The sequence below is a fragment of the Patella vulgata genome, chromosome 2 (genome assembly GCF_932274485.2).
Source record: "Patella vulgata chromosome 2, xgPatVulg1.2, whole genome shotgun sequence".
NCBI lineage: Eukaryota > Metazoa > Mollusca > Gastropoda > Patellidae > Patella > Patella vulgata.
Window position 1 is genome coordinate 67,062,228 of NC_065880.2, and position 17,054 is coordinate 67,079,281.

The 17,054-nt window shown below is 35.7% G+C and overlaps 1 protein-coding gene across 1 annotated transcript; it reads right to left on the reverse strand.

The window, feature by feature from the left end:
* Window positions 1-527: 527 nt before the first annotated feature.
* LOC126811190 (sialate O-acetylesterase) lies at window positions 528-11,510 on the reverse strand. The gene is made up of 9 exons (XM_050536754.2): window positions 11,310-11,510; window positions 7,430-7,803; window positions 6,782-6,920; window positions 6,321-6,507; window positions 4,305-4,414; window positions 4,031-4,158; window positions 3,515-3,672; window positions 2,044-2,227; window positions 528-1,371 (listed from the first exon to the last, which is right to left on the reverse strand). Exons 1-9 carry the CDS (start codon window positions 11,404-11,406, stop codon window positions 1,051-1,053), a joined length of 1,698 nt encoding a protein of 565 aa, XP_050392711.2. The 5' UTR covers window positions 11,407-11,510; the 3' UTR covers window positions 528-1,050.
* Between the last annotated feature and the right edge of the window lie 5,544 nt (window positions 11,511-17,054).

The window sequence follows — 17,054 nt, forward strand, 5'->3', positions numbered from 1 at the left end:
TGAAGCAGACGACAAATTTATGACGTAATTTGCATACCAAAGTTGTTTTTATGACATTAAAGAGCATCGTAGTCACAGTTTATGGTAAACCTTACTAGTCACAACGTGCTAAGAATTATACTTGACTTACGCTTACGTAAGAATGGTCTTGAGAATTTTCTAGGGACGGTATTTTTATAAGTTTCTTACGTAAGAAAAGTGAAGCATGACATTGTGCTTACTTTAAGAATTTTCTAGGAACCGGGCCCTGGTACGGTGCCAATCTGGCCCATTGAAGTGAGGTGGTCTCAGAACGGTACCAGGGCCGGCTCGCTTTAAATTTTCGTAGTGTAAACGCAAACCGGTCTGAGCACGGATTACTGTGCATGCACCAAATGAACCTTGACCTGTGCATTAGTTGGTCTCATTTTCGCAAACACCCCCTCCCCCAAACAAAGTCGATATGTACGCCCCTGAAGACAATATACCTGCACATCTAATATGGGCTGCAAGTTTATATTGATTTATAGAAAACAGAAATTGACAACTGGAATGTGGTAGTTTATTTGAAATACAGAAACAATTAGAAATGACTGTACCACGGCTGTTAAAAGCAATGGATAACATACTTCTATAATCTCTAAACATTTCTATTTAGTTCTTAGTCAGGATATTCAGACATATAACAAATAGGTTATGATGTTTTGTGCGGACAGAGGTCATACAAAGAAAGTTTATATATAGTACATTAAATATAAATAATTAAAAAAGAATATTACTAGACACAGTTAACAATGTTGATACTAAAATATAAGTCTAACAAAATAAACATACAAAAATTGTTCTGATACATACAATTACTTTTAAAATAAAAATGATATTTAGCACTACAGCTTTAAGTAATATTTCACATTTTGTCTTTTTTTATGCTTTTTTTAAAAAAAAAGAAGAAGGGAATTAAAGTTCATTAACAATGTAAGTAGTGTTTATGAAATCTTGCCGACCCTGCTTTCAATAATAAGAAAAACTTACTACAACATTTAATCACATTTTAAAATAGATATTATTGTTTTAAGGCAAACTATTAAGTTGTGGTTTATCCCATAGCATTGAGTATACTACTTGTAGTGGTTTTTCTTGTTTTGAGCTAGAACTTGATTTATACCATATAAACGGAGGTCCTGGTAGTTCAGCAACTGTACTATAGACAGCACATTTCTTAAACTGACATGGTGACTCTCTCCACGAATATCGGATTCCAAGAATATTTTCGCCAGTAGCACAGATGGGATAAAGATTAATGGATTTGGTTGTATTAGAAACAATAGGAGTAGGTAACCACCAGGATTTAGAACTTGTACATTCATTTCCTCCCCCAACTGAACAACAAATCTGTCAAAATACAAACAAGTGAAATTGTCTATAACCACTAACTAATTAACTATATTCAGTTCAAACTTGATTAGAGTACTCTGAGCATAAACGTCTTTCAAATACATGGGTAAATTGGTTTCTTTCAATCTGATTAAAACACAGATCCTATTTCGTTTCGTTTTTATAGTTCAAAATTTCGTTTTATTTGTCTTTACTACACTAGGATCTGGAAGAGTTGTTATGTTATCGGCGTTTTGGTTGAAGGGAGAGATTAGCCAAAGAAACAATCTGTTAGGGCGAGTACTTGGCCTTTTGATGCACGGAACTGTGTGTAAACCACTAGAAACGTCAACGCTGATTGATTAATCAATGTCTGCCGTCATAGGGTCAAAAGTCGCTCGTTTGACCCCTGACATGAACTCCCACTATAACTTGTCAGATCTTCATGTAGAGTAGGCCATCGAAACGAAACCAAATATAGATCTGTATTTTAACCAGATTGCGTTTCTTTCAACTTAACTATTGCATTTATTTTTGCAGATTGTGTTGATTTGCTTGTGAGCAATGTGGATAATGGACAGGGGTGACGACAACATTCAACCACATTTCAATGTGGGCATATAGAAACGTAGGCTTATATATATGAAATGTAATAGGGTTTAACGTTCTAAATAATATGTAATACTTTACCTCAAAGCCCTCTACGGTTCGTACTTCAATCTGAGCAGAGAAGTCAAGTGTTATTTCTGTAGGACTGAGTGATACTTGATTAGGTAATGGTCCTTGCCATTCAGGCACAGTCTCATTATAGGCTACAGCTAACCCACTTAAAACTAATCGAATGGCAACATCTTGTTTGTCTCTAGGATGGATACTGTAAAAAATTTATTTTTCTACAGTATATTAGATGTATTAGGAATCATCTACAATAATATTCTGAAGTATAATTACTATACCAATATTTATTAAATTCTTAAGAAATATTATTACTTGTGATGGGTTAGAAGATTAGCTTTTATTACTGATGATAATCTGTTATTTTGGCTAATTCATACACATCTACATGTATGTACCGTTATTGTCTAGATTAATTCTTTGGGATTTACAAATATATATAAACTTTGTCAGGGAAAATGCAGAAATTTTACATAGTTTGAATTTCGTTAACTTCATCTATACTCTTAATAATTGAATAATTACTGATGAACAAACACTAACTTTTCACATTTCTAATGCAACCTATTAAAATATTTGTCAAATTTTCTATAGCAATCATCTCATATATATACTCTTAAAAACAGAAACGCATAGTGACATTTCGTCGTCGGTATACCCTCGCTCTACCATCGCCTTGTTGCAACAGGAAACGCTACTCGTCGCTGAACCAAACTGTTCTCCAGTGTTGCTGTGGTCATACCCTGTGTGTCTGAACCCATTGAAGTCGGATTTGATGGTGTTGGGGTATTTCAAAACACCAGCGCTAACGGGACGTCTGGCTCGTAATATGGTTTCACGTAAGCGCCTATGGACTGTCTGGTCTGAGATCCTACGCTGTCCTGGAATTGCTGCTGCAGTAGAGGTCGCTTTTGTGAACCGTTTTCACAAATAACGTAACCGGTGCAGTAGATGTGACGATCCAGGGCAGGTGGGGTCACTGTTCTTTGGGCTGAGCTTGGGCGGTCACGTATTGAACTTCTCTGTCGGTACCTATCCCAAAGGCGAGAAATGGTACTATGGGAAACATTCAGCAGCCTGGTTACATCTGTCTGTTATTCACCTCCTTGTAACCGACCGATAGCGTAGTTGCGTTGGTCTTCGTTCAGATGTGGCATCACTTGGCTCATTGAATGTTTACATGTGCAACTGATTTTGAAACCCAGAAGCCCAGGATTTTAAAGGCCTTAGATTTGGGTTTCATGCGAAAAGCTTGTGAGTTGTTAAACTCATGTGTCTTGGTGCAATCAAACAAAACAAATTTGGGGTAAAAAGTATGACCAGTCACAATTAGTGACCCTACATTTAAAACCAATAATGAATTTCTTTTATCCTTACATAAAGTGACATTAAAAACTATTAAGATTTATGGAAAGAACGATCCCGTTCAAATAAAAAAATGATGAAAAATGGGCTCTGCGGGTTTTTTTTGAAGAGTATATATTACCTTCCATCTGGTGAAAAGAAATCTGGTAAATCCATTGCCACAGACATGAAAACGTTTGGCATTCTTTTATTTGGTACAAGACCATAATCAGCAGTTTGATGCCAGCGGATATCAGGAAATCCTGTTGATATACTTGGATCTAATCTGTTCGCAGCCAACTTAAAGGAAAGGAGATATAATGCAATATTATAGGTCAAAGTCTGCTGGACAGCTAAATAAAGGTTATTAAACTGTATTAAGTCTAGAACCCAAATGACTAGAGAAAAATTCAGATGGCTAGATGGAAAATTGAATTTAATACAATGCATTTTAAAAGATAGTTCCCTAGTGTTCATAATATATGTAACGTTCAAGTTTTAATATGAATTCCTCACAAATTTTGCCTACTGTAATAAAATGGTGGCTCAGTCCAGTTTTGTCATATGAGCAGCTCTCCTACTATCTGCCAAAAATCAAATCTAAATACCAAGTTGGAAAAAAGATAAAAAGGAAGGGCTGAAGTAGTCTTTTACTAACTTGTACAAATCCAAACGGGAAAAGTGGATTAGTATCTCCAGCTTGTGAAAACCGCAATCTCCAATCATCTATCATAGTGGGAAATGTACAATTATATTTGTTAACATTGACAACTTCATTTGCTTCACCTATATATATGGAAAGTATAAAAACACTAATTGTTAATGAAATTGTGGCAGTTAGACAACCCAACAAAGAAGCATGCCTTTTAAAAGTATTTAATGTATAAAATGCAGCAATAAAGATATAAACAGCAATATCATTTTTAATTTACCTTGATACCAGATGGCTCCATAAATGGTCATATTGATCATAGGATGAACCATGGCATTCCATAATACACTGTTACTCATAGTAGCACCCACACCAAACCATTCTTCTTCACTAAATAATATTAGTATCAGCGGGTATCAGTCAAACCTCTTGTTTATTTCACAAAACAACATAACTATGTCTTTCAATACCAAATAATGTCAAAAGAATTCTAATAATCTGTATCAGTACTGAATAGAGTCAATTGGACATAAAAAAACAACAATCTGGCTTGTTGTTGACAATAATTAGTCACATTAGTACATATTATTGTCCCCCGCCTTTCGAAGAAAGCAGGGGACTATTAAAATGGGTTCGTCCGTCTGTCTGTCTGTCTGTCTGTCCGTCTGTCTGTCTGTCCGTCACACTTTTTGGGACACAATAACTCTCTTCCTAATTGAGCTAGAATGTTCAAACTTGGTGTATGTGTTTATTAGGTCAATGCCTTGATGGAGTTCGAAGATGAGCATTTTCCGCTTAGGGTAAGCAGAGATAAGCAATTTGATTGGTTGATGCTTTGGGACACGATAACTCTCTTCCTAATTGGGCTAGAATGTTCAAACTTGGTGTATGTGTTGATTAGGTCAATGCCTTGATGGAGTTCGAAGATGAGCATTTTCCGCTTAGGGTAAGCAGAGATAAGCAATTTGATTGGTTGATGCTTTGGGACACGATAACTTTTAATTGAGCTAGAATGTTCAAACTTGGTGTATGTGTTTATTAGGTCAATGCCTTGATGGAGTTCGAAGATGAGCATTTTCCGCTTAGGGTAAGCAGAGATAAGCAATTTGATTGGTTGATACTTTGGGGCACGATAACTCTCTTCCTAATTGAGCTAGAATGTTCAAACTTGGTGTAGGTGTTTATTAGGTCAATGCCTCAATGGAGTTGGAAGATGAGCATTTTCTGCTTAGGGTAAGCAGAGATAAGCAATTTGATTGGTTGATGCTTTGGGACACGATAACTTTAGTTCTAATTAAGTGAGATTGATGAAACTTGGTGTATAGTTTCATTACAGTAATACCTTGACTAAGTTTGATAATGAGCATTTTCTGCTCAGGGTAAGCAGAGCGATACGCAATTTGATTGGTCGAGACTTTGGAAAACAATAACTCTCCTACTTTGATTGTCCCCCGCCTTTCGAAGAAAGCAGGGAACTATTAAAATGGGTTCGTCCGTCTGTCTGTTTGTCTGTCTGTCCGTTCCGCTTATGGTAAGCAGAGATAAACAATTTGATTGGTTGATCTTCGAATTGAGTAAATGTTCATGCTTATTGTCCCCCGCCTTTCGAAGAAAGCAGGGAACTATTAAAATGGGTTCGTCCGTCTGTCTGTTTGTCTGTCCGTTCCGCTTAGGGTAAGCAGAGATAAACAATTTGATTGGTTGATGCTTTGGGACACTATAACTTTAGTTCTAATTAAGTGAGAGTGATGAAACTTGGTGTATAGTTTCATTACAGTAATACCTTGACTAAGATCGATAATGAGCATTCTCTGCTCAGTCAATACTTTGTAAAAGATAATTTGTGATAAATTTATATGTGTCCTCTAATTATTTTCCTATTTCGGCGGGGGACATCAGCCTCACTGTTGGCTTGTTTTCATGCCTGTGACTATGTTTTGTACCAAGAATGTAGGATACTTTTGTAATTTTATTGTCACACTTACAAATACAGATGTCTGCGAGATCAGAATTTTATATCATAGGTGGCTCCTGTAACAATGTATTCTCTTATGATTCATCATCAACTAGTTCATGAGGTTTATACTGCAAGGGCAATAACTTTAGTTATCTCAAAAAATTTACAATAGCTATTTCTTCCAAAATTCATTATGCAATAAATATCTCAAAATTAGAGCTCTGCAGGTCTCAAGTTTATCTACAAGACAAGCTCAGGGAGTGGTGTATATAATAAAATATATCAGAGTGTAGGTGAGCTTACTCATTATTACAGATGTTAAATATATGAACAACTTACACCGGATACTGTCCAGCTAGTAGACCACATTTATTTAAAGCTTCAACAGATGACCAAGCTTCAACTGGCGTACCTCCCCAATCTGTAGCAATCAATCCAATAGGATACTGTTTCTTATCATACAAACTTTTACCAAATAACCAACAAACAGAAGAGAAATACTTCCATGGTGCAAAACCAACTGATTCTGAAGAAATATTCAAAATAAAAGGTATGGTTTATAACTGACACACAATAAGTGTTGCTTCTTGTTTCTTTTTTTCAATTTTAAAAAATATGGGGTTTATAATTGACACACAATAAGTGTTGCTTCTTGTTTCACTTTCCAACTTAAAAAAATAAAAGATAAAATAATTGCCCATTTAGATCTATGTTCAACTGTATCATCTCATCACAAACTCTACTCACCACATGATTTACAACATACATGGGATAAATTGAAGAGACAATTAATATAATACCTTTGTTGGCCATTGACCAAGGTTGTTGAATCTCAATCAAATCATAAGCTGGATAAGATGACTGTGTTTCTGCTACTGTAAAAAGACGAACTGATGTATATTGGGAAGCTTCATCAACTATCTGAGTAGCATTGTATGTCTGAAAAATAAATATCAATCAGAATTCAGTCCAGCAAGACCTTTGTGATATTACTTATTAATGAACCATGAATAAGCGATTGAAATATATGCAACAGTACATCAGCAGCATTGAGTTAAATTGGCATGTAAGGTGATATATATATATAATAAAAAACAGCTTGTTTTCAATGACTAGTCACAATACTAAAGCTAGCTTAGGCCAAGGTTAAACTACTTCATTGGGCATCCAGGCCAAGAATCATTTTAACGGCAATCTCTGTTTCAAAGAAAGATGTGTAGTTTTATTTAATTTAGAACATAACATTAGAGATATACGATAATTCAAAAAGGCTTACAAAGTAAAACTGCTCATCCATTCTACATGTAGTCTACTGCTACTGGCCACTTATTATGATGAATGTATGCATGACATTTTGACTTAAATTGTGACACTGCTCTTAATTATTTATATTTTACTTGAAAAATTTAAGAATAATGGATGTTTCTTATATTAGGAGATATATGTACCTGATTAACAGTGAACTGCATATTAGACTGTCCAGAACAAAGCCAAACATCTCCAAATAAAACATTTGCTAAACTTCTGGAAGCTGTACTTGATATAGCTGTGATTACAAACGGTATAGTTCTGTTTTCTGGGTTTAATTTCACTTTCCATATACCATTGACCCCATCTGGACCCTTCTCCACAATAGCTTTATAAATCTGTTCTGTGTCACTCACTCGGATAATAATTCTCTCTCCTATGTTTGGTGAATAACCCCATATTACTGCATGATAGGGTGCTCTTTGAAGCACCATATTGTTGCCATAATAACTGGCAAATGTAAATGGTTTCGGAGCTACTGTCCCTGGATCATTCTTTTCAAGCACAACATTATCTGAAATGAAAAGATGGATTGTCGTTAGTTAACTGATCAAATTAAATCCAATTCTTTAAACATACATTATGCAAGAGCTAAATCTGCCTATTGCAGATCTTTCTTTAGGCCTGAAATGTTCTCTAAATTATTATCTAGTTTCTAACTATTATAGTGAGAACTGTCAGCTCTTTATCTAATCTCCCATAATGTATCTTTAACTATAATCGTACATATGAAACAATACTGTCAATAAGGATATAGCTTTCACCACAAGGCATCTTCTTAATTGATTTTATTTGATACGGTCCATTAATAAAAACAAGTACAAGCATACTATGGACCATGAATGTCATGATATTAAAGCTACTATCAATGTGGAATTGTCCAAAGAGCAATCACGCAAAGTTTCATGTCAATTGTACTTTAATTGGTGGGACCTTAGGCTTCTTTCAAAGATAAGTAGCTGGTCCAAAAGTTGGGGAAACCAGACAAGTGACAATACATGTACATTTCTAGCACCAAATGGGATAGAATTATTAGAATCTATGACAACGACCATGCTAAAGCGGTGGACACACTAGTTGATTGATTTTGCCAAATCAATCGACGCCGAATTGCAGCCGAATGAGTGCACACACTAGGCGAATGCTTCCCCTGATTCACCAGTCATTGTATATCCTTTAACAACATATGAATGATTAAATACAACAATCAATCACGTGACTTCTCGATATGAGTGTCTAATGAATTCTATAATCAGGCGCATGCTTCAGCAAAATGGACACACTAGGTGAATATATTAAACATGTTTGATTTGGGTGAATGACAGTGGATGCTTAGATGAATTTCGGCACCGATTGATTTGGACGAATCATTTGGCTAGTGTGTCCACCGCTTAAGACAAGGCTTTCATTAGAAGTTCTAAACATAGTGTTACCAAATAATTAACATATGCCCAGCAGCAATATTTTGAAAGGTCGATTTCAAATTTGTGGGGTCTGGGCTAGGCCATTAATGACACAAAATAAATGACTGATGATTCTGAATCTTGACCTGTCAAGTGTTTGTAAGCTTTTGGAGACAGGGACAGTAACTCTGTGAAAAAGTATTACCTGACTCCAAATTTCTATGAGTTGATTCCTTTAGAGTCGTTGAACCATCTCACCAAGTTTAAAAAAATAAATCTCCAACACTCTGACATTTCTTATAAGAATTGTGTATGGATGGACAAAAAGGGAGAATAACAATATTCTCCCACAAGAAATGCGGTCATATAAAAACAAAACAACAAGATTGTATAGAATCAATACAGTTGTTAATCATCAGTGTTGAAGGTCTGTTACTTTCTTTTCAATACATATATGTATCTGAACATTTATTGATCAGAGAAATAGTAATCTCATTATTGATTAAAAATTGCTTGAAAACATGTAGATAAATATGTAAAATATAATTTAATCATTTGAAGAAATGTAAACACCATGTGTCTGTAAACTGATATGACACAGCAGTGTTAATTTAAGGTCACAAAATATGCAAGTTTCTTAAATGTAGATATAAAGTGATATTGCTAAGTGTCACAGCTGTGTTTAACAATGCAATCTACCATATGGTGATGAACAAACTTGTGAGGTGAAAGTATACACTTTTGATTATTTACATGTACAACATCTTTTTGCCTTTAATTTGCATATACCGGTAGCCTACCATATGAAATCTGTTAATTTGATAATTTACAAAATATACATGTAAATGTGAGACCAAATAACTGTTTTTAAAATAAAAAAAGTAATAAATATGATTGTGGACCAGGCACCACAGCCCAGCAGGCACCAACAAGCTTAGCATTTATAATCCATACTGTTGTCATGGCAATGTGTACACAGTGGCCTGCAGAGGTTTGCTGGTGCAGGAGCCAACTCCTTGATTGAATGTTCAAAAATGCAAGGGAGTTAATTTAAAAAAAAAAAAAAAAAAAATACAGTTCTTAATCAAACTAAATATAATTCAATCACATTAATTAAATTTTGTGCACAAATGAGATCTCCTGGAAGCGACCACTTGAATTAGTACTTCATTCTGTTACAGGCTCTAGAGAATCTATAGGCTACTGGGAGACTTTATACTTATATCATAAACCACCATTTCGATGGATCTACATTCACTAATAAGAAATGAAATGAAATGGGGTTTAACGTCCTACTGTTCTGCTCCTATACTGGGCTAATGAATACGGGCATACACCATACGGTGTGCTATGAGGGAAATTTTGTTTGGGCAGCAGCACTATCGCCTACTCTTATATCGAATTCCAACTGCCAGGGGATCTTTTATGTGCATTCAAATATATACACGTGACCTCGGTTTTTCGTATCATCCGAAGGACTAGACAGCTGTCCTTGTCAGGCCCTCCCTCCTGCATCACTGACAAGTAACTATACATCAACATACTGACACTGCAGCTTATTAATATTTTGGACTACACAGATCGACTTGCACCTGCTCTCAAAAAAATTGTAATGGCTGCCTCCCCGGCACCCCATTTGGAATTTAGTTCTAAAGTAGGGTGACCCACCATAAATAAATATCTCCAAATATCTCGACAATTACGCCACAATATTTATATATATGCCAAGCCTCAAATCAGTTTCACACAATTATAGTCACTAAATAAACGACCATGTTGTACTTAATAAGCTATGACCATTAATCATCTATAAATAATAGACTGAAAACTGGTTCCAAGTGTCGTCCATAACATCCAGACACTTTTGAGTAAAAGATAGGTTACGTGCCCTTGTTTTGAAATTAGTCTTGCTTAACTAGTCTATTGACCATTCTACGTCTGATTGACAGGTCGGGATAATCAAGACTACTTTTTTACGAAACATAACAGAAAGCTAGAACAAGAAATTGAATTTAGAAATAAGCACTTTAGACAACTCAACAATTGTTTTAAGAAACTTGTAAAAGTAAAATGAAACTACAGCTAGAAGTAGAATCATGTTCCTGTCTAACCCGAGTGTTTCAGAGATATTATTTGTACTAAACCAATTAACGGTACAGTTAATGATAAAGCAATTTAAAAAATAAAACAAACGTTATTTCTAAAGCTGCTGTAATAACCAAGAAGCTAAATTTTACTGCTATTCAAAATTGTCAACAATAGATTTTTTACGGCTGTAATAGCCTAGTTGATGATATATTTGTGGAGAATTGCACGTGCCATGGCTAATTGGCTATTTATCGACTCAAAGAGAGTGCGGGGTAGTCAGAAATCAGTTCGAGACACGCAACTGAAGCGTGCTATTTGGCTATTTATCGACTCAAAGAGAGTGCGGGGTAGTCAGAAATCAGTTCGAGACACGCAACTGAAGCGTGCACATTTAGCCGTGTCGAAACCAACTTTCTGTAGAGTGCACGGGTCACCCTATCTAAAGAATTTTTGTTTATTTTTGTTTCTTGTCTTGAGTTGAAGTGATCTCTTCACGACAAGTAGTGGACCGTGTCGCTATACTACTTACATTCAGGATTAAACGACATCTGAACTACATTTTGTTCTACTGAAATGACCAGAAGCAGGCACGCATAAAACACCAATATGTTCAGCAACATCGTCATCTTCAGAGATATCACCTCAATCACTTAGCCATGTCACAATTCAATCAATCAAAGACACGGTATCTTTCTCTACTTTCTATTGTTGTATCACGTGCCGTAGTAAATGTCATGTGATTAAAATGGGCGTTGATTGACGATCTGTATGACTGGACAGGAAGCCACATCACAGAACTGTACCATTCGGCAAACCTCGACAGATTCTACGCATCTAATGCATAGATATCCTATAAAGACATCTATGATCTAATGTACCTGAATCTGACGAGGTTTGCCGAGTGAGAACTGTACTAGATTATGGCCACAGATCACTAAAGATTTCCCCATTGACTTGAATGTTAATTCTCGTATCTTAGACCGGCTCTAACTTTTCCCCAAATGTTCGTTGGGTAAAACGCTTTCTACCACAGATGGAGCAACATATATGGCAACCTCTTGCCCAAAAGCACGTATGGGGTTCTTCATGAAAAACTTGAGATACACAAGCTGGAAGTAGAGACTACCCCAACTAGTAAACATGCAATTTTAGGCCCTACATTTCAACCTAACCAACCTCTCAACTCTTGTATCCTTCCGCATCAAAATTATGAATATTCACCAACTCCTGGAAGAAAATGTATCTCAATATAACGGTACGATAAAGCTTAAACCGAAACAAACAATCCAATTAATCGCCTTTCACTAGCCAACGCGATATCACGTGACATTCTAAACATCATCTGATCTAACCTTACATACAACGTAGGCCTACACCATCCAACCTTGGATATAACACTCCTCCATTCCTTTTAAAGGCATCTACTTTATAGGAAATTGAAATATTATAAATGTAATCTATTATAAATTTACTGTCCGCGCAATGTCTCTAAAATAGCCTAAAATAGTTTGCACTTTAAATTTCTGAACACTTTCTTTAAATATAAAAGTTCATTAATCAGCAGACAAAGTTATTTAAATAATTTGTCCGCCTTCTGTTTCTTTGTGATCGCTGATTATCTGCCTGCTCTGGTTGTTGTGGTGGTAGATTATTCTCCTGTTGGTCCTCATGATTATTTGCCTGTGTCTAACTTCAGGGTCGTGTCTTAATCTACTCTATAAATTTTCTCTACATTTATCAGGATCAAATATCTCTTTATCAACATTTTGGATAACACTGTTCACAAATTTAAAATGACCTGAATCTCGATACACCTATAGTCCATCAGTAACTCTTCTTGCAGCTACTGAAGATCCATCAATCCTATAGATGACATAATATAAAATGCTGGTTCATTTATTCATTTTATTCTGCCTGAGTAATACAAAATCCCCTATTACATAATTATGTTGTTTATTATTTCTCTTTTCAGCATTTTTCCTAACTTTCTCTTTATACTCATTATCATTTCTGGTAATTATTTCTTCTCTATCTTCTTGTTGATTTTCTGAATGTAATGCATCTTGATGATCTAATTTTGTTCGGATTTCCTCTTCATTAAAGCTTTGTATGGACTAATCATTGTAGCTGGATGAGGTGATGATCTATAACCTATTAATATATCCTGAATGGCTAATATATTGTCTGATCCTTGTAGATGACTTATCTGTTCTGTCTTGTTACCTTGTTTAACAACTTCTCCATCGGCTCTCGGATGTAGTGGTGTTATTCCATGATGTGTAAACCCTTCTTCTCTAGCAAAATTCTCAAATTCTTTAGAGTTGAATGGTGGTCCATTATCACTTTGTAATATTCCCGGTGTACCATATGCTGCAAACATTTCTTGAGTTTTGGTTTGATCGCTTTAAATGATGTTGTTCTCTCAACTTCTGGATATCGTGTTCTCTTATCGATAGCAAGAAAATTGTAGTGTCCATCTGGATATGGTCCTCCAAAATCTATGGCGATACAATCACATGGTTTCTCGGGAATCGTTGACATTTTCACAGGTTCTTGTTTATGACTTTTAGTTGTAACTTGACATTAGTAACATTGACCTATTATAACTTCTACCAAATTATTTAAAGCTGGAAAGCAATATTTCTCTTTAAGCGTCTTCTTCGTTTTAGTGATGCCAAGATGTCCTAAATTATGTGCAGCTTTAATGACTTTTCTATGTAGTGATTCTGGTATTACTATTCTGTTTAATCTAAATACCATCTCATCATAAACATATTATTCGTCCTTCACTGAATAGTAATTATTGATAGTATGATCTTTTCTGTGTCTTTCCCAATCACTCTTCTCTGTAATATTACTTAATTTTTGTAGAATTACATCTTTCTTCGTTTCTTGTTTTATTCTATCTAATAATGTATCATATTCATCTAATGATTACTTGTTTGATTATTTTCTCTGTAGAATCTGTACCAGTGATTGGTAGTGGACGGCGTAACAGAAAGTAAAGCGGATCTTATTCATCTTTACCAGGTTCATAAATTAACTCAAAATCTACATCTTGTAATTCCATAACCCTTTTCTCTATTCTAGGTGGTAGTTTCGCACATGGTTTGTTGAACATGGATATTAGAGGTTTGTGAGATGTAATGATCTTGAATTTCGGCGCTCCTCATAAATACATTTAAATAGTTGTTTCATCCACCTAATAGACAATGCATTTTTCTCTGTCTGACTATAACGTTACTCTGTTGGTGTCATAGTTCTCGATATAAAATTTACTGGTTTCAATTCTCTTTTTATTTCTTGAAATAATCCTGCTGAAAGTCCCTCATGAAAACTTGCTTCTGTTCTAACTATGATAGGTCTAATAAGGTTGAAATAGCTCATGACATCATCATTGGTAATGCTCTCTTTAAATTTCTCAAAAGCTTGTCTATCTTCTCTTCCCCATTTAAATTTTATATCTTTTTGTGTTAGTTTTCTTAAAGGTTCTGTCATAATGAATACCTGGGTAAATTGCTTAAAATCGTTTTGTGAAACGCATCTATCTTAAGTTAGGATGAAATTTTAGTTTAAGACGTTTTTAAGGAGATTTAAGATTTTGTGAAACAGAGCCCAGGTTCAGTAAACATTATTTGTTTGTATTTATGGACTTTGGAACATCAACAGCAACGTAACATCACCCAAACTGTTACGCATGTGACCATGTCGTCGCCCACGTCCGCCCACCCTTTCAATTGTTTGTGGACGTGTTTATCCCAAAGATCTCGGATGGCTTCGATTTTGGAACAGATCTTTCAGACAAACGAGTGAAGTGAAAGAACAATTAAAGTTTTTAGAAAATATTTTGCTTTCTAGTCGACAAAATGAAAAGCTCGAAATCAAATGACTTGTTGATCAATTTACGGGATAATAAAACACTTTTACTTTATTTTACTTGAACAAAGTGAATTTCTACTAAACTAACTATGGATTAAAACATTTTGTCTGGAGCCACTCTTCCTTGGGAAACTTTTTCAGGCACTGATAATTATTTGCTTCATCGGATAAAAATTGTTACCATTATAGGGGCCACAAGCTAAAAATGTGATTTTTTTCGTACAATCAGATGCCACAATCCAGGAAATTATGGTCTGATATGCCCGAATATCTAAAGGAACGTAGATCTTTGGGGTATAATCATAAAATTCAAGTTTCATCAAAATCGGATAAAAATTGTGATTTCTAGAGGGTCCAAAGCGACTACAGCCTTGGCATTGCATACTTTTACACTATTTGCGTACAACGGGCGGCCATTTTGTCGGGCAGATTCAGCCGTTTGTTTTTGTTGGGTTTTTTTTTTCGAAATTCGATCTCATCCATTCTTTGGGTATCATGGCGATATTTTTAAACGGTTTTTAAAACTGAATACAAATTGTGACTTCTAAAAACATGATATTTCGGACAATTCAGGGGCCATAACCCAGAAAGTTACGTTCCGATATGCGCGATTATCGAAAGACACTGATATCTTTGTGATATAAACATAAATTCAAAGTTTCATCAAAATCGAGGATCCTCAACCTTGATATACCATAACTTTACACTATTTACGTAGGAGCGGCCATTTTGTCAGGCAGTTTAATCAGAAGTTGCAGCCCATACTTTTTTTTTTTTTTTTTTTGAACCTAATCCATAATGGGGGATCACGGTGGCTAAGTGGGTAAGACGCTGACTCGCTAGCCTGGAGGTCGGGTGTTCGATCCCTGCATTGGCCTACAAAGTTCATCCAGATTTTCCGGCGAGGTTCCCCCTTGTCAGTGATACAGGATTGCAGGGAGGTAGCCAGGATTTGCTGAGTGGTGGAAAAAATATCTTCCTAGCGGAGCGATGAAAATTTTTTTTTTGCAGGGGGCCGTGGTCTTTTATGAAAATTCAACCCTTCTTGGTGTATTTTCAAGGTATCTGCTGCCTTTTGTATTTGTTTCAGTGCAAATCAAATTTCCATTTATATATTCATATTTTTACCAAATTTACTTAATTTTCATCAGTGATACAGAGACTCTGCCAGGGAACTAAAAACTTTTTGACACCAACTGTGACCAAAAGACCGAGCATAAAATTGCCCCACCCCACTGTTTCTCAGTTGTGTTTTTTTCAAATATTACTTTATTACTTGAGATTAAAAATTAAAACGATTCTTAAAACGGTGTTTATGTTTTATTTGAGTAGAACGAATTATGACAACAGGTAGATATTGATAATTAAAACACGTTGTTTTATTTGACTGGTGTCTCACGAATTACGACATCCAAACCTTTAACATTGGAGTTTAATATTAAAGACCGTATAATTGTAAAATAAATAGACCTACACAACTTCTAAATATAAATAAACAAAATACCAATACTTCTTTCTTTAAACTAATTTGGGATGATAGGTTCTACTACGGCACACAAAAATAAATTATGCCGTGGCAGACATGGTTTGCGTCGGCTTTTACCATGGCTTTGCCGTTTGCCATGGTAAATTTCGAGCGTCGAGTTTGTGCACAGAGAAGGACGAAAGGCTTTCTTCGATTTTTTCTTTGTGCTGCGCGGCAAAAAATAGTTCCGCCCGGCGTGGCTACATCCCTGCTTTGGATGGGACGAAAAATCGAGTATCCCTGTACACATTGGCGTGCACGTAAAAGATCCCTTTTCAGTTGAAATTCGATATAAGAGTAGGCCGTAGTGCCGCTGTCCGGGCAAAATTTCCCTCATAACACACTATATGGCGTATATGCCTGTCTTCATTAGCCCCAAATCCATAATGGCAACAAATCTTAGGGAGCCGCAATCTGATTAAGATACTGATCTATATTTCGTTTTTTGTATACTTTCGATGGCCTACACTACATGAAATCTGACCGGTTGTACTGGAAGGTCGCGTCAGTGGTAGCACGAGCGGTTTTTGACCCTATGACGTCAGACATTGATTCATCAATCAGCATTGACGTTTCTATTGGTTTACCCACAGTTCCGTGCATCGCACTTCAAGAACTCGCTGTAACAAAATGTTTCATGGGCTAATCCCTCACTTCAACCAGAACGCCGGTGTATAACAACTCTTCCAGATCCTATTGTAGTAAAGACAAGTAAAACGAAAGTTTGAACTACAAAAAACCAAACGAAATAGGATCTGTATCTTAATCAGATTGCGTGAGCCGATTTTTGAATTTTGATTGTGTTTACATCCGGTTTCATGTTGAAATTTTTTCTACTTTTGACCTACTAGCTGGTTATTAGCCCTTGAC

What these genes read in the sequence shown, in the direction of transcription:
- LOC126811190 (XM_050536754.2), bottom strand. Translation starts at nt 11,406, where the DNA reads ATGACGATGTTGCTGAACATATTGGTGTTTTATGCGTGCCTGCTTCTG. An exon ending in CTAGCTGGACAGTATCCGGT is followed by an intron (nt 4,415 to 6,320) that starts GTAAGTTGTTCA and finishes AATATTATTTAG; the next exon opens with TGAAGAAGAATGGTTTGGTG. An exon ending in TCCCGTTTGGATTTGTACAA is followed by an intron (nt 3,673 to 4,030) that starts GTTAGTAAAAGA and finishes CTTTCCTTTAAG; the next exon opens with TTGGCTGCGAACAGATTAGA.